The 16,987-nt window shown below is 43.9% G+C and overlaps 1 protein-coding gene across 4 annotated transcripts in view; it reads left to right on the plus strand.

Annotated features, from left to right (window-relative positions):
- The window catches only part of Myom1 (myomesin 1), a 113,185-nt gene that overhangs the window by 32,970 nt on the left and 63,228 nt on the right, over positions 1–16,987 (plus strand). For all 4 annotated transcript variants that reach the window (XM_032901751.1, XM_032901753.1, XM_032901752.1 and 1 more), the window contains 4 exons: positions 511–672; positions 8,446–8,587; positions 11,908–12,107; positions 15,026–15,082. In XM_032901751.1, coding sequence (XP_032757642.1) covers positions 511–672; positions 8,446–8,587; positions 11,908–12,107; positions 15,026–15,082 — 561 coding nt within the window. The remainder of the gene's footprint in view (positions 1–510; positions 673–8,445; positions 8,588–11,907; positions 12,108–15,025; positions 15,083–16,987) is intronic.

Consider the following 16,987-nt stretch of genomic DNA (forward strand, 5'->3'; position numbering starts at 1 on the left):
GAGGGGTGCAACTTAGGGCTTGTCCTCCTGCTTTCCTACAGAACCACCTCCCTAGGGTGGCCCCACCCACAATGGGGAGCTCCTTAAAATTCAGAAAGTAAACAACTCAGAAGTCTCAAGAAGTCCCTAAAACTCACATCAATCACTAATTAAGAAAATGCCTACAGCAGGATCTTGTGGAGGCATCTTCTCAGTTGAGATTCTCTCCTTTCAGAGAACTGCAGCCTGTGTCAGGTTGACATAAACCAGCCGGCACAGACGCAAAACTCAACACTTTGAATTTCTCCGCTCTTTGAACAAAGAGCTTTTCGTTTTAGTTTTGCCAGATGTTACAAATTACAAATGTCTGTCGTGGAGCCCCTCACTTTTGCGTAATATTCTCCTTAGTATTAAACACACCAGAATGGCTTGAAGATCTAAGAGTCAAATAACCTTCAATGAAGACAGGAGACAGGGAAGGGATGGAGTGGAGAAAAATCAATGAATCTGCTTGTCTTCTTACATTTCCAGGAGCACCTGTTTCTCCCTCAAAATGGGTGCAGCCACACTGGAGTGGAGACCGGGCAACACTCACGTTCTCTCACCTCAACAAAGAAGATGAAGGTCTCTACACAATCCGTGTGCGAATGGGAGAGTATTACGAACAGTACAGTGCCTACGTCTTTGTTCGAGGTAGGACCTGGGGAAAAGCACATAGCCGCACACAACTGCACACAACTGCACATGACCACGCACTGCTGCACACAACTGCACACAACTGCACATGACCACGCACTGCTGCATACAACTGCACACAACTGCACATGACCACGCACTGCTGCACACAACTGCACACAACAGCTGCACTTAAAGCCAGCCAGCAGCAGCATGTTTTAGCAATGGTACGAGTCGTTAAGAATCCTCCCAGATCACCCAGGACAGGAATGTTCGGTGCCCCCACAGGCACCACCACAAAGGTAAGTGGTTTGCAACCTGTGCCTGTTGCTGACCATAGGATTTGTCTTCAGTGGGCCTCAAGGGCAGAGAGTGGAGCTTCCAGATCCTTGTGATCTGGAAAGCTGTCTTAGATCATGGATGCTGCCACAGAAAAGGCTGCTGTCTACCTGGAGGCTTCATCTTTAACAAGCATCTTGGGGCGCAAATGTATTATTTCATTCCTGACTCCTCCTTTTCATGGCTTTGGTTTGATGAAGAAGGAAACAGGTGGTGGAACTTAACTCTTAGGACAGTCATTGGTTTTAAGTTTTTACCCGCTGGTGTCTTGAATGGGGTGGGTATGTGCTGTGGCATGTTATTCTTCATATGTGCAATGTCATGTTGTTCACATATGTGCAATGGCATGTCACTCTCCACATGTGCAGTGGCATGTTGCCTTCCATACATGCAGTGGCCTGTTGCTCTTCATATGTACAGTGGCCTGTCACTCTCCATATGTGCAGTGTCATGTTGCTCTCCATGGGATCCTAGCACCTTCAGCCCACGCTCTATGTAGCAGTCACTCAGGTATAGCCACAGAAGAGACACAGATAGTCTCAAGAAGACAAAGTATATTCTGCTCACAGGTCTCAGAAAGAGGAGGCTCCTGGAGGTCACCAGGGGTCGATGGCTCCAGAGCCCAAAGGCCAGGAACAAAGGGAGAGCTTGGATTGTGGCTGTCATTGGAGTCATCCAGAAAGGACAAAGTGTAGGCTTGGTTAGATTGACTCTGGGGGGCTCTGACATGTGGAGGTCCCCTATAAGTGCCTGGTCATGGGTAGAGGGCAGGTACAGGTGTGGGAGGCTGATTAAGAAGTACTGCTGTGGAGAGATGTTACTGCTGGCTTGCTCAGCTTGCTCTCTTATAGAACCCAGGACCACCAGCCCAGGGACAGTACCACCCACAATGGGCTGGGTCCTCCCCCTTAATCTCTAGTTGAGAAAATGCCTTACAGCTGGGTCTCACAGAGGCATTTCCTCAACTGAGGCTCCTTTCTCTGTGACAACTTTATCTTGTATCAAGTTGACACACAAAACCAACCACTACACCAGAAAGCAGGTGAACCCAGTTCAGGGCACCAGCACCATGGTGGTGGCTTCCACCTGTACTTCCACTGCTGGGGAGACACTGATAGGAGGATCCACAGGGCTTTCTGCCCAGCCTTTCTTTGCCTAATCAGCCAGCTCCAGGTCCAGTCAGAAAGCCTGTCTCAAAAAATAGGGTGGAGGTTGATCTAGCGAGATGCCTCTGGTCTGTATACACATCAGCACGTACCTGTGCACATGCATACCACAACAAAACAAAACAACAACAACAACAACAACACACACACACACACACACACACACACACACTCACCACAAAATTTAATAAAAAGAAGAAAGCATAGTTCCCTCAGAAGGGACCGCAAACACAGCAGTAGAATTGGGTCTTCCCATTACCCACTACTTCAGTGTTGTCCCAGGCTGTCACCAGCTTAAGAGGGAGAAAAAGAAAAAGAAAAACTGGGGGCTGCTCACGTCACTTCTGTTTGGTGAACAAATATCTCGTATATTCCACCTATAACATTCACCAAGGATGACCTAGTGTTCCCTGCCCACACTTACCGGTCACAACAGTGAAAGGAAGACTGAGTCCTGGGGACTCAACACGCTGTGTCATGTCCAACGGAACACTGACAAGCGATCACTAGCAACTGATAAAAGAGATGTGAACATCTGAAACTCGGGAAATGTGGCAGATTGTCTCCTCCACAGAAGCACCATGGGCAAAGCCAGGTATTGCTGAGGGAATGGAAGAGGCAGCCTTCATAAAGGTTGCTATGGAGACAGGCTCCCTGGGACTCATCAGGAAGTTAGGTTAGCCACACCACCCGGATAGATGTGACTAGATTCTGACTGAATGTGCAAAGTCTTCCCTTTCCCTCCGCTGTCTGGAGAATGCCTCTAGTTATTCAAAACAACAACAGAAGCAGAAACAAAATCCCCGATGGCCTTGTTCTGAGAACTCTGGCCTGGCTGGGTTCCTCTGCATCTCTCAGACCCCACCTAGAACTGTGCCTCTGCCAGACTCCACATGATTGACTCCAGACACAGAGAAGGGGCCAACAGTACAGTTTCACACATACCAGATTTTATAGTCCACAAATTAAGAAAGCGGAAACATGCTAAAATTTACCAGATGTTAATATGAAAGAATCGAGTAGATAACTGGAAAGAAAAATATGAGAAGATTTCAGCAATTGTATGAGAATTTAACAACTTGTAGAAAAGCTTACTTCTTCCTATTACTGCTAGGACTACGGCTATAAGTATTGCAGTGTTGTGAAGCTGAGGGCGCAGTAAGTGTAGGGCAAACTCTGTCATTCAGGCTCATGCTTTAATTTATCCATTTGAAAGGATGTACTTTTAGAGTCCTAAAAACATCTTTATTTAGGTATAAACACACATAAAGTTCTCCCACATTAACTGCACACTGCGTGTTTTTAAATACACGTGCAGGGTTAACAGGTCACCACCCATATCTTCCTCCTTGAACATTTCTGTCAGTCTGGGTTTCCCTGGAGCACTCCCGTGTCCATCGTGTATTCACAGGCACGGCTTTAGTATTTCAATGCCTGGATTTGCCTCACGCTGTCTGCTGACAGGCAGCAAGATGGTCCCTACTCTTTAGTGTTGTTAAGGGCGCTGGCGCTGTGGATACTCATACTGGTGGGACAGTTTTTTCATCTCATTACAACACATACCCACCAGTTGAATTGCTGGGTCGTATGATACATTCATATCCATCTTTTTCAGAACTACATGCATTTCAAGTGATACTTTATGTGTTTTCATACTTTTTGCTTCGTGGCCTGTGAGGCTACTCAAGGGCATTCTTTTTTTGGGTTCTGGTGTTTTTTGCTGCTTACAAAGTAGCTTCTACATCAGCACTGTCAGTATCCTTTCTGTAGAAACATTTCAGAGCTGAGCACATTTGGATAGGCTTTTATGACACAGGTAATTTGTATGTAAAATTAATATGTTTACAGTGAAAATACTATTAACAAACAATAAAAAGAGAAGAGCCACTTATATGTTGCCATCAGAGAAACTTAATGTCAACATTTGTTACATACTGTCTTCTACTTTAATCCCTCTCCAACAGGAGCAAACACACACACACACACACACACACACATACACACACACACACACACACAAGGGGTGGTGTGGTAGAGAGAGAGGGAATGGCAAACAAGTACTTGCAAAGTGCTGTTGGCAACTGTGGCATTATGAATTGCAGACAAGTGCTTTACCTGCCCTACTGAAAAGACAGCATGATTTCATGATTTACAACTCCCTGGTGAGGGCTGGAGAGATAGCTCAGTGCCTACCACCTACACAGTAAGCCCCCAGCACCGGTGTAAAAGCCAGGTGCAGCAGCACATATCTGTAACCTCAGCACTGGAGGGTGTAGGGCTGGGCAGAGGCAGGGGGACCCCTAGAACTTTAGCTTCAGAGACGTATAGCTGACTCCACAAACTCCTGGTTCAATGAGAGACTGTCTCAAAAATCGAGGTGGAGAGCACTCGAGGAAGACATCACTCCTTGAACTCCAGTCTCCATACATGCATACACATATGCATGCCTACCCATACACACATGTGCACACACACATACAAAATAATAAAAAAACCCAACTCTACCAGGGTAGGAGAATGCAGAAACAGGCCCTCCTGTACAAGGCTGTGATTATGAATCGGTTCAAAGTCTCTGAGGGTGTTTTGCAACTATGTATTTAAAGCACATAGTCCAACTTCTCCAGTTCCAGGACAAAGTGTACAAAGATGAAGACAAATATTACATAAAACCAGAGAAATCCGGATGTTTACCAATGAGAGTTGTAAAATAAAATGTCTTTATCTATACATATATTTTAATAGAGGTATAAATATATATGAATGAATATAAAAAGTTCATGCTCCACATAAACAAAGAAATACTATATACCAACGAAAACTAATGATGTATAATTATACTTGTTGAAGTGTATCAAGCAAAAGAAGTTTTCATGAAGACTGTGACCCAAGTTATTTAAAAAAAACCACATTTAGCCAGGTGCAGTTGCATATATCCATAATCCTCAAACATAAGAGGGGCGCAAGAAGATCAAACACGAGTTTGTGGCCAGCCTGTGGCAGTGAATTCTAAGCCTGGGCTACATTAAGTAATCATTATCATGTTTGCTAGGTGTGTTGGTGCACACCTATAATCCTAGCACTCGGCAGACCAAGGCAGGATGAGCTATTATAGCAAGACTCACTATTCTGAGTTATAGATTTAAGGAGATTTTAACCTTCTTAATTATCACCTGTTTTATAATCATGTAGTACCTTTATAATGAATATAAACAATAAAAAACATTTTGAACAAAGTTATTACTTGCCTATGTCTGAGGCCAAACTGTAATGAGTAACAACTGTAATGACCCATTTAAGTAGCCCACTGGAAGTTAAGCTATTTGGAAGTTGGGAGAGAGAAAGATAAAAGCTTTGAAGAGGGTGAAGGTTGACTGAGTGGGCACTGTGGTGGGAGCTGTACAGCTGCAGCTGCTCGTTGATAGCACTCCACAGCTGGGCTGTGTTCCTGACGTTCCCAGCATGCTTGGTTCCCCACACTGTGTTGTCTCACCCTGAGAACTCGAACGTTACTTTCAACTATCGTGTTTACCGCTGTCTTAGTTAGGGTTTCCATTGCTATGATGAAACCCCGTGACCGAAAGCAACGTAGAGTTCAGTTCGTCTCACAGCACATAAATCTACCAGTGAGGGAAGCTGAGTCAAGAGCACAAAGGGAGGAACTGATGCAGAGGCCACAGAGGAATGCTGGTTGCTGGCTTGCTCATGCTGTTTTCTCATAGAACCCAGGACCACCAGCCCAAGGATGGCCCCACCCAATGGGACCTCCCATCAATCGCCAATTAAGAAAATGCATGACAGACTTGTCTATTGGCAAATCTTGTAGAGGTATTTTCTTAATTCAGAGTCCTTCTTCCCAAAGGACTCCAGCTTGTATCAAGCAGATATAAAACTAGCCAGGACAAGCACCTAGAAGAATGAACTTAGGAAAGCAACTCTGACAAGTAGCCACATCCAAGTTCAGTAAAAGTCCACAAAAATGCTGGAAACAGAAGTCGTGATTGTTTATGAAGTAACATAATCATCAAACAGTGGGGCCACCATTCTCCCAGCTAAATTGGGGTTATTTTTGTGGTGTTTTGAATTATGGACCACTAAAGTGAAACCTTTGGTTTTCTGGGACAACGAATGTTGGTCAGCTGGGGTGGGAGCCACAGCTGATTAAGAGGCCAGTGTCCTTAAGGTAGAATTTTCTGGGAAGTGTTTCCTCAGGATCAGTATGTGGAAGCTGTGGTCCAGAGGTGGCCATAAGTGGATGAATGCCTAAGTAACTTGGTAGATCATCAAGCCCACACCCCTGAATGACATCTAGCAAACTGCGTTGCAGAAATGCTGGTCCGTTGGCTCTCTGGATATCTCCTGTCTTCTGTGGTCTGTTACAGTGTGCCCTGCTTTCTGTTACGTCCCAAATTCAGCAGCTGCTCAGCTAGCTGACTCTGCTCTGTCAGCGTGGCAATTAGTCCTTCCATGTGTGGAGTCACAGGCCCCTAAGACCAGGCCGTGTCTGTGGTGTTGCTAGCTGTTCCCCTAGAGCAGTGGCCTCTTCTAGTACCTGGGCTTGCGAGCATCAACATGAAGCACTCTTGCTCTGCTCTTCCTTCTATCTCTGCCCTGCTCACAAAGCCTGGGAAGAGAGAAAGATGCCCAGGAAAGCACTTGTTTCCTGTTGCATAGCATGAAGGGATTCTATGTTTTGCCTTGACCGTGGTTTATTGGTATCCTTCTCATTTAGTGTGTCTGCAGGAGACACTTTTACCCAGAGAACGTGCCCTGATGGTTTATGGGACATGAAGCAGAGTGTTCAAAACCCAAGTAGCCTGGGCTCTTCACAAGTAATGCCGACCTATTAACATTAAACCCAGAAGTCGGCAAAGGTTTCTGCCATCGTATCAAACACCTTGGCGTCTCGCAAGCATCACAGAAGTGTAGATCACAGGGAAAGGTTGATTGCCCATTGAGTTGTCAGAAGTGTTTTCCCCCGGGTAAGAGGCTCCTATGTGTCCCAGGCTCTCCTGACTAATTCTTTCTATGAAAGGGCTGTTTGCATGCTAAGAACAGGCAATGTGTTCCCTCCCCCATGCTTACTGTGGCCTTAATCATTCTCAGGTAAAGGGTTGCCGGTGATATATTTTTATATTTTTTTTTATTTCCTTTCCTTATGATTCATGAATTTAGCCATGCTTGAAGAAATGGGGAAGGGCTTACAGTCTGGGGATCTTACTACACGAATAGTCAGTGTCCTCTGTTTTCTGTATTATTGTAGACTTTACTAAACTCAAGTGTGGGCTTTGGGTCAGAGTTCTTTTTCCTAAGTATCTTCGGTTTGGGAACTGCCATCGTGTGTGTGTTCATTTTTCCTTTTTTTTTTTTTTTTTTTTTTTTTTAACGGTCTTCTATCTGCCAGGCTCTGTCACAGGATGTAGTTTAGTTCACATGATTCAGCCCATGGTAGACTGGTCCCACATTTCAGGGCCTGTAGTGAGACACTGTGTGTGTTAGAACCACCTCAATTCATGTCAGCTCAGAAGAAGAGGGAGGTAGCAAGAGGGAGCCAGGCAGGACATAACCTTTAAACGCAGGTCCCACTGACCTGCGTCATCCAGCCAAGCCCCACCTCCCACAGTCCCACTGCCTACTAATAATCTATTCAATTGCTAAACCATCATTGGGTTAAACCTTTGATCAGGCCAGAGCTCTGATGATCTAATGGCCTTGGAAACACACTCACAGACACATTCGAATGTGTGCTTTATGCCTCTCAATCCAATCAAGTAGATGTCAGTAACCATCACATTTGGTTAAAGCGATGTTTTTTTCTCCAAAAGGACAATACCCATTTAATGGTGGGTTAAGTTCCATGGTTTTTCTTCCCCTATGTATCTCTATACTTAGGTAACATGAGGGGGCTGTTGTTCATCTATTTGGAAGCCTGTCAGAGATAAAGTACCATTGCCCAGTAATGTCTTAAGAATAGATTTTTCTGGCACGAATCATCTAGCTGATGTCTCCCTATTCATTTTGGGGGTATGTTTTGGGAACCAAGGGTGAGGAGAAAAAGTTCATCAATTCCTTTCAGAGCCCCTTTTATTCTCTAGCATGATGTTCTTCCCCCCGAAAGTGAAAAGCACACCTTGTTATATTGCGAAGCAAATTAGGAGATTTGAAGCTTGTTCTATGAAGCCAAATATGCAGCTACGGTGATGTGTGGGGAATGTGTGCTCTGTGACCTCAGTCTGCCCAGCTGGCAGAGCCTGGCTGAGCAGTTAACAGGATCCCTTTGTCTCTGCAGATGCTGATGCAGAGATCGAAGGAGCCCCTGCTGCACCCTTGGATGTGGTGTCTTTGGATGCTAACAAAGATTACATCATCATCTCTTGGAAGCAGCCAGCTGTGGATGGAGGGAGCCCTATCCTGGGATACTTTATTGATAAGTTAGTGCTTGGCCTTACCTCAGTCATACTTCTGTGGGTGTACAGACGTGCACTTGATTTCTCCCATCATTCAAAGTGAAAGGCTTTCTCTGATTTTTTTCCTCTTCTCCCTCTCTTTCTCTCTTTGTGTGCATGTGTGTGTAATATATATAATTTGTGTAATATACATGTGTGTACATACATTACACACAACTACATACATGTTAGTACCTACTTATTTACATTAATTAATCCTTTAAATTTGACAACCAACTCAAGTCACTAACTTGGCAAAAATACAATGAATTTGTAAACGTAATAGCAGAAGCCACTGTAGAAATGAAATAATATACTGAACATCTGCATTCCTAGTATGGCAGTCATTTAAAAGTATTGACTTTGAGAGCACAAATTAATTCCTTATACCTTACTATGTGGTTTTAAGTTATCCATATTACATAAGGAACAGTAACAAAAATTCAGTATTGGGCTACATCTTTACCCAAGAGTCTTTAGACTCTTGACTATAGTCTTCAGAACCTATGGATCCTGAGATCTGTGGATTTTACACATTGACACATCTCCTGGGTTTTGGGCAATGTAAGCAATGAATTCAAACTATTGGTCCAAGTCTGTGATCCTCTTAGGTGTTCTTCCAATTCTTTTTGCTTTTGGCTGTGGAAACAATTAGAGACAGTTTGATGTCAATGTATCCAACCTCATATTTGTAACAATAAGTAAAAAAAATAGTATACTTACTATTCTCAGTACCTGAGGGAGAAATGTTTGTAACCAGTTCTTTCTATTTAGAGATAGATGGACAATGGGATGGAAGATTCACTTGCTTTTGAGGAATTATGGAAGGCAGGAAAATCCACGCATGCTGTTCTTCTCTTGCCCTGGTCATTATAAATGAGCACAGCATGGCTAATACCTACTGATGGCTAAACACTGTTCTAAACACTTCATGTATTTACCACTAACCCATAACCATCCTGGACAGGCCTTGGTATTACAGGTAGGAAAGAAAGAGCTGGCTAAAGCCACATGCCAGCCAAGAAATGTTAGCTTGCATAAGGTTACATATAGGAAGCCCAGAGCTAGAATTAAAATACAGCTCAACTGTAGGTCAGTGCTCTTTCTGCTCCAACGCGCTGTAGAAGCTTCTAGAGAAGATGCTCTTCACCTTTTTTTTTCTTGCACAAATGAAGGTTAAGAAGCACATTCTGGTGTCACTGAGTCATGTTGGCAGTGCCTGAACAGACAGACAGACCTTGGGAAACACAGATAGAAGAACTGCTATAGTTCCCTCGGCTCCCTGCCATTCCCCACACACAGCAACTCCCCAAACCCTGCAAAGCAGACATTTAAGGAGAGTGCATGGAAGACACGAATTGCAAATATATTTTATAGAAATTTACATAATGTTAAAGGCAACAGTCATTATCCACATCAAAGAATGTAAAAGATAGTGAGGAAGGGAAGACCCTCCCCTCCTCCAACCATCTCCCAGGTTTTTTGGCCCTGCCCTCCCATGAGAACTAGATGGGAATTATATACATTCTGAACATAGTGTCATATTGGGGATGCATTTCAAGCTAAAGCATTGTGTACGACTTGTAAAAAAAAAAACAAGGAGTTGCTGTATCACAATGCTGCACAATTCACTCGGATATCGAGTCCCTAAAGCTGTGTAGACTGGCTTCGATATCGTCATAAGAACTATCGTATTATCTTCTGGGCAGTTCTCTGACTCGGGTCTTGAGTCCCAGCTGCTACAGTAACAGGCAAGTGGAAATCAGTTTCCCCACACTCCATTTCCCGGTGGATATCATCAGCCTCATTGTTACAGAGACAAGCATGGCTGGGCATGGTATGTGGTCCCAGTACTTAGGAGGTAGAGGCACGAGGGTTTTGAGTTCAAAACCAGCTTGGGAGAGAGGGCAGAGTAGAGGATGAGGAAAGAAAAGAAACAAAAGTGTTACAATAGGGGTTGGGGATTTAGCTCAGTGGTAGAGCGCTTGCCTAGCAAGCACAAGGCCCTGGGTTCGGTTCCCAGCTCCAAAAAAAAAGAAAAGAAAAAAAAAGTGTAACAATAACCTCCTGACCCTTGTACTCACACAGAACATAGCGATCACCAAGTAAGAAAACAACGAGCGGCTTTGCAAACTGCAGTGCAAATAGCTTTTCGTTCTGTTTCATTTGGTTGGTTCACATTTTGGAGAGTCTCCCTGTTTAGCCTAGACTAGCCTCAGAGTCATGATCCTTCTACCTCAGGTTCCCAAATGCTGGGATTACAGGTATGCAGCACCATGCCCAGCTGTACACTTATCTTTTTAGGTCCCAAATTATCCCACAGCAGTTCTGCTTTTAAAAGAAAACGCCTAAAGAAGGCAGAGAAATTACTAGCAGTGACATTAAAGGTGTCAGTGGGGGTAGGGATGAGGAATCCTTTTCCTAAACCTGTTCTGCATAAAGATTCTGGAGAGCCAGCTCAGTGGTTAAAGCACTGGCTGCTCTTCAGAAGACCTGAGTTCAATTCCCACCACCCACATGGCAGCTCACAACTGTCTGCAACTCCAGTTCCAAGGGATCCAACATCTGTCCTTGGCAGGCACCATGCACAAGTGGTGCACAGGCACTCATACGGGCAAAACACCCATACACATTAAAAAATTAAATAAAAAGGATTCTGGATATCTGATGGTTTTCTTACCCCCATCCCTCACTCCTCTTCTTGACGCACAGTTTAGAAAGGTCTGAGGGTTTGTTCTTCATGTTAAAAAATGACAAGTTGCTGGCTGGTAAGATGTCATAGTGAGTAAAGGTGGATGGGTACCCACACCCCACATGACAGAGGAAGGAAAACTCCTTCAAGTTGTCCATTGACTTCCACATGCACTTTGTGGCACTGTGCACACAAACACACATAGAGTCACATACCACACTCACACACAGACATATACACAGACACACGTACATGCATAGACATACATATTATAAACACACACACACACTCACACACACTAATACACACAGACACATACACAAACAGACACACGCACAGATACATACACACACTTGCACACTCACACTTGCACACACACACTTGCACACACACATACACACACACAAATACTTGAGATTTTTAAAAGAAAAATTTAAAACGACACATATTGAACTTGAGAGGAACTGAGTGTTTGAAGTCTAAGCTGAGAAGCCGTGCATGAGTTCCCGGTTTTGACACAGGTCAGATCTGACGTGCAGGGTGGATTCGTGCCTTGGCCCTCTTCACTTAACCATAGTCCGAGTAAGATTCTGCTAATCCCTCTCTCCCTCAGGTGTGAGGTGGGCACAGACACCTGGTCTCAGTGCAACGACACGCCCGTGAAGTTTGCTCGGTTTCCAGTCACTGGTTTGATAGAAGGTCGTTCCTACATATTCCGAGTCCGTGCTGTGAATAAGACTGGAATAGGCCTGCCATCTCGAGTTTCTGAGCCCGTGGCTGCTCTGGACCCAGCTGAGAAAGCCAGACTTAAAAGTAAGTCGTTTTAATTTCTCTGCAGCTTTTCTGAAAAAACAAAACCAAAACAAAACAATCACACCACCACCACCACCACCACCACCACCACCACCACCACCACCACCACCACCACCACCACCACCACCACCACCACCACCACCACCACCACCACCACCATCACCACCACCACCAAAACCCAAAACAAAACCAAGAAACCTGTGGTAGCTGTCACTGCAAGTAATTCCTCTCCCGTCCACTAGAGGGAGACAAGAACAAGAAATCCTTTCTGATCAGAAAAATCCCGTGATTGGGGTGAGCCCAAGAGCATAAAAATAATTTGTTTTTGATTTTTTTCTTTAAAACCCTCATTTTATTTTATCTTTTTAAAAACATTACTCAGAAAAGTGTATCTGTATTCTAAACATGATGTGAGGAATGAAATATGGGAGCAAACCGCTTGAAGATCATTTTTTTATCCACATTATTAGTATATTCCAAATATAACCTCATTTATGGTTTGAAGTGAATCTCTTGACCTTGAGGTCTTCATCAAAGCACTAATATTGAACCCTTGTGAGCTTTTCTGTGTTGATTGAAAAGCAAATTTGAGTTTCCATTTAGATAATAAAAAATAATCTTGGGCTGTCGGGATGGCTCAGCCGGGAAAGGCTCCTGCTGCCAAGCCTGACTATCTGAGGTCAATGCCCAGGACCTCCGTGGTGGAAGGGGAGTTCTGACCCCTGTACTCTGACTTCCATATGTACCATGTGGCATCTGTGTAATCCCATGCACCGACAGCAACAAAGACATACATGTACACACATACACACAATTAAAGTATAATACAAAATCTATAAAAGTAATAATCATTTTACCTATTTACATCTATTTATCTTCCAAGTCTGAATGTCAAAGCCATGTACATAAATTCTGCCTCCTACAGGAACCTGTGCGGCATCCCCAATACTAGGAGCTGTAACAGCATCGTAGGCATCCCTAGATAGTAACATTTCATTCCGTCCAATGGCCCTCGTCACAGTCGGGCCAGCAGTTGTGAGGGATGTGCATGTGGGATGCTTGTGGACAGCCCTTGTCTTCGCCTACTACATGGCGATGGTGTAATTCTTCTGTTGTAATCCAGAGGTTTCCAGACACTACCAAATACCCCAGTGGCTACAGGATAACCCTCGTGGAGGATTATGGGTCCGTGCCACGCTTAAAGTTTATTCTTTGCCTCAGTTACTTCTAGTGATATCACAAAACCCCAAGATACATCTCTAGATGTATTCCTCACCTTTAGACTCCCTCTCTGTTAAGTTAGGCAATTCCATCTCAGACTTTCCTCTACTCCCTGATGAATTCTAGTAAAATAAGACTTTTGTGAATGAGGAACAAGGTTATCTGTTGCCTTCCTGTTTAGTGTGTAGACTTTGGTGAAAACATTCTTTCTTTCCTAAATTATGTATGTATATATGTATGTATGATATATGTATCTATCACCTATCATCTATCTACCTATCTATCATCTATCAATCATCTATCTTTTATATACCAATCATCCATCCACCTATCCATCTATCCATTGCCTGCCTATCTATCTATCTCCATCCATCTATCATCTATCCATTGCCTATCTATCTATCTCCATCCATCTATCTATCATCTATCCATTGCCTATCTGTCTGTCTATCTATCTATCTATCTATCTATCTATCTATCTATCTATCTATCTATCTATCTCCATCCATCTATCTATCATCTATCCATTGCCTGTCTATCTAGCTATCTATCTATCATCTCCCTATCTGTGTGGGTGTATATGTGTATTTGTATGTGGGCATTCATGCCAACAGTGTGCATGTGGAAGCCAGAGGAGACAAGCAGCTATCAGGAGCCAGTTTTCCCCTTCTACCATGTGCGACTGAACTCATGTCATCAGGCTTGGCAGCAAGCACCTTTACCTGCTAAGCCCTCTCTTCCACCCACCATTCTTTTTTTTTCTTCTTTTTTTTTTTTTTTTTTTTTTTTTGTTTTTTTTTTTTTTTTTTTTTTTTTTTTGTTCTTTTTTTTTTTGGAGCTGGGGACCGAACCCAGGGCCCATTCTTTTTTTTTTCATGTTTTCAGGGTCACAAGATAGATTCCCCCAATATTTAAAAAAATTTTTTTACAAGATACATTCCCCAATATTTTTCTTTTAAAAATTTTTATTCTTCTTTTATATATTAAATCCCCACCACAGTTTCCCCTCCCTCCTCACCTCTCAATACCTACTCCACCCCTTCTTCCCCCCTCTCTCAGATCCTCCATTTCCCTCCAGAAAAGGGCAGGCTTCCCAGGAATATCAATGCAGCATGGCATTTCATGCTATAATAAGACTAGGCACGTCCCCTCATATCAAGGCTGGGCGAGTCAACCCAGCAGGAGGTATTCTTTAACTTTACCATCTTTCTTCCTTCCTCCTTCCTCAGGATCCAATCTGACTTCCCATGGTCAATACTCTCCAAAGACAACAGGAAGGGTTTGCTCCCATTTGGCTCTCCAGAGTAATTCTGCCTCCTCTTATCTTCATGACAATAGATGGAGGGCTACAGGGCTTATGACTGTCCTAGTGATGTTTCTTCCAAATGCCCCATCTCTGAAGAAGGCGTGGGAAAGCCTGTTTGCTTCAGGGGCTGTGTACTGAGCAGTTATGGGAGCACAATTCCCTCAGTTAGCTTGCATAAGTAGAACTGCAGAAAATTCAGCGCAGTCCAGAGAGACTCTGGGCTCTGTCAGGGGCATGCGTCACACAGGACTTTACACACGTTAGTAAAGATGCATCAGGCATTCACATAGGAGAACTAGAACCTATTTGACTAGCCCAGCCAGTTTATTGGTTTATCAAAGAGTCAACAGCCCGTCTGTGAACATGTGACTTTTACTCTTGTCCTGTTCAGGTCGTCCTTCAGCACCCTGGACTGGACAGATCATTGTCACTGAAGAGGAACCTACAGGTAAAAACTCTGGCCTGTCTAGATGCCACTGTTTTGCTGTGCGACTTGGCTTTGTTTGTAAGAACATATTATTGTCCGTGAAGCTTTCGAAATGTCCTGAGAAGGATGATAGGTGAGCTGTGGAGTGGCCGCGCTGAGGATTCAACCCAGGCCCATGGACAGGCCAAGGACATACTTCACCTTTTGAGCTATACTTCCAGGCCCCAAAGGATCACGTTTCATTTTAAAAGACATATTGCGAAGCAGTTGTCACATGATAGACTGTGCACATGTCAGTGTTCAACTTGACAAGTTGTGTGCACGTGTGACGTTGTTGCTGTCATCCAGACAGCAAACATGGCCGGCACTTCTACCCTATGGTGTTCTTTCATGGCCGCTCCTCCTTTCCCCATAGACATGCCTCCTGACACCACAGTTAGTGTTTTCCACACTTTGCATAAATACAATCATACTCATCTTTGTTTTCTCTCACCAGCGTACTTACTTTGTGATTTATTCATGTAGATGTGCCCGTCAGTTAGTTCCAATGTACCCGTGCCCTGCTAAGGGTTTCTGTGAGCCATATGTGTTTGTGTAGACTCGTGGATGTCACTGCTCTAGTGTAAATCCTTAGGGGAGGGATAGGTAGGCCGTGTGACAGGTGCATACTTCATTTTCAAAGAAATTGCCGTCTGCCGAAATGATTGTTCCGCTTTATATTCTCACCTGCACTGTGTGAGAACCCCGAGAGACCACTGGTTGCTAGTCCTCGGGGGAGCAGTGTTTATAAGGCAGCCATTCCAGCAGGCTGTGGTGTTGCTGTTTGATTTGTATTCTCCTAATACTGAAAACCTTTTCAGGTCCCGTTGCTGTGTTAGTTGCCATGTTGCTGCTGTTCTTAAATCTGAGCGCTTTGCCTGTTTTCCTGGAGCTATTCTGACGTTTGCTCTTAGGTTTTAGTCACTGACTTACTTCAGATCGATGCTTTCTAGGACCAAGTGGAGGACCAAGTCGTTATTGTTGCTCGAATGTGGCTGTCAATGTTTTGGGACTGTCTATTGAAAAGAGGGCCTGGGGCTGGAGAGATGGCTCAGTGGTTAGGAGCACTGACTGTTCTTCCCGAGGTCCTGAGTTCAATTCCCAGCAACCACATGGTGGCTCACAACCATCTGAGGTGGGATCTGATGCCCTCTTCTGGTGTGTCTGAAGACAGCAATATTGTACTCATAACATAAAAGAATAAATTTTTTGAAAAGAATCCTTTACCCACTGAATTTGCTTTGGCACCTTAGTCAGATTCCACAGTGCACATCTGTGGATCTACTTCTGGAGTCCCTACCGGCCAATTTTATTTTCCCTCTACATCAGTGTCACTCTGTCATGGCTACAGTCACTCTGTGGTCTTCCTTTGTTCACAAGCCTCATCTATAGGACTGAAGTCAGGGGTCTGAGCTCTCTCACGTTGTGTCATCACGTTCAGTTTCTACAAAGATGCTGCTCTAACAACTGAGTTCCTCCATTTGTGAAAAGGCGTGTGCCGCACTTTTCTTAAGTCACCAACTCAGCCATTCCTGCTTACGCGTCCTGCACGTTTTCCTCAGATTAATCTTTACTTTATATCTCTGATGTTTTAAATTACATTGTTTTACATTTTAGTTTTTATGCTAGTGTATAGAAATGCAGTTATCACTTACATATTACACATTGGCCTTATGTCCTACACACCTTGTCATTTTGTTAATTCTCAGAGCAATCTGGGTATCTTAAATTGAAGATCCTTGGGGTTGTAATATAAGACTATGTCATCTGTGGTAAAGATGAAGAATTCTTTGCTAGATCCTCTAGTACAGTGTGGAGTAGGAACAGCAAGGAGCCGTGAGATCAAACCTCAGTGGGGCTATACATAGACTTTACCACAGATCTAAT

The sequence above is a fragment of the Rattus rattus genome, chromosome 4, assembly GCF_011064425.1.
Source record: "Rattus rattus isolate New Zealand chromosome 4, Rrattus_CSIRO_v1, whole genome shotgun sequence".
Classification (NCBI taxonomy): Eukaryota; Metazoa; Chordata; class Mammalia; order Rodentia; family Muridae; genus Rattus; species Rattus rattus.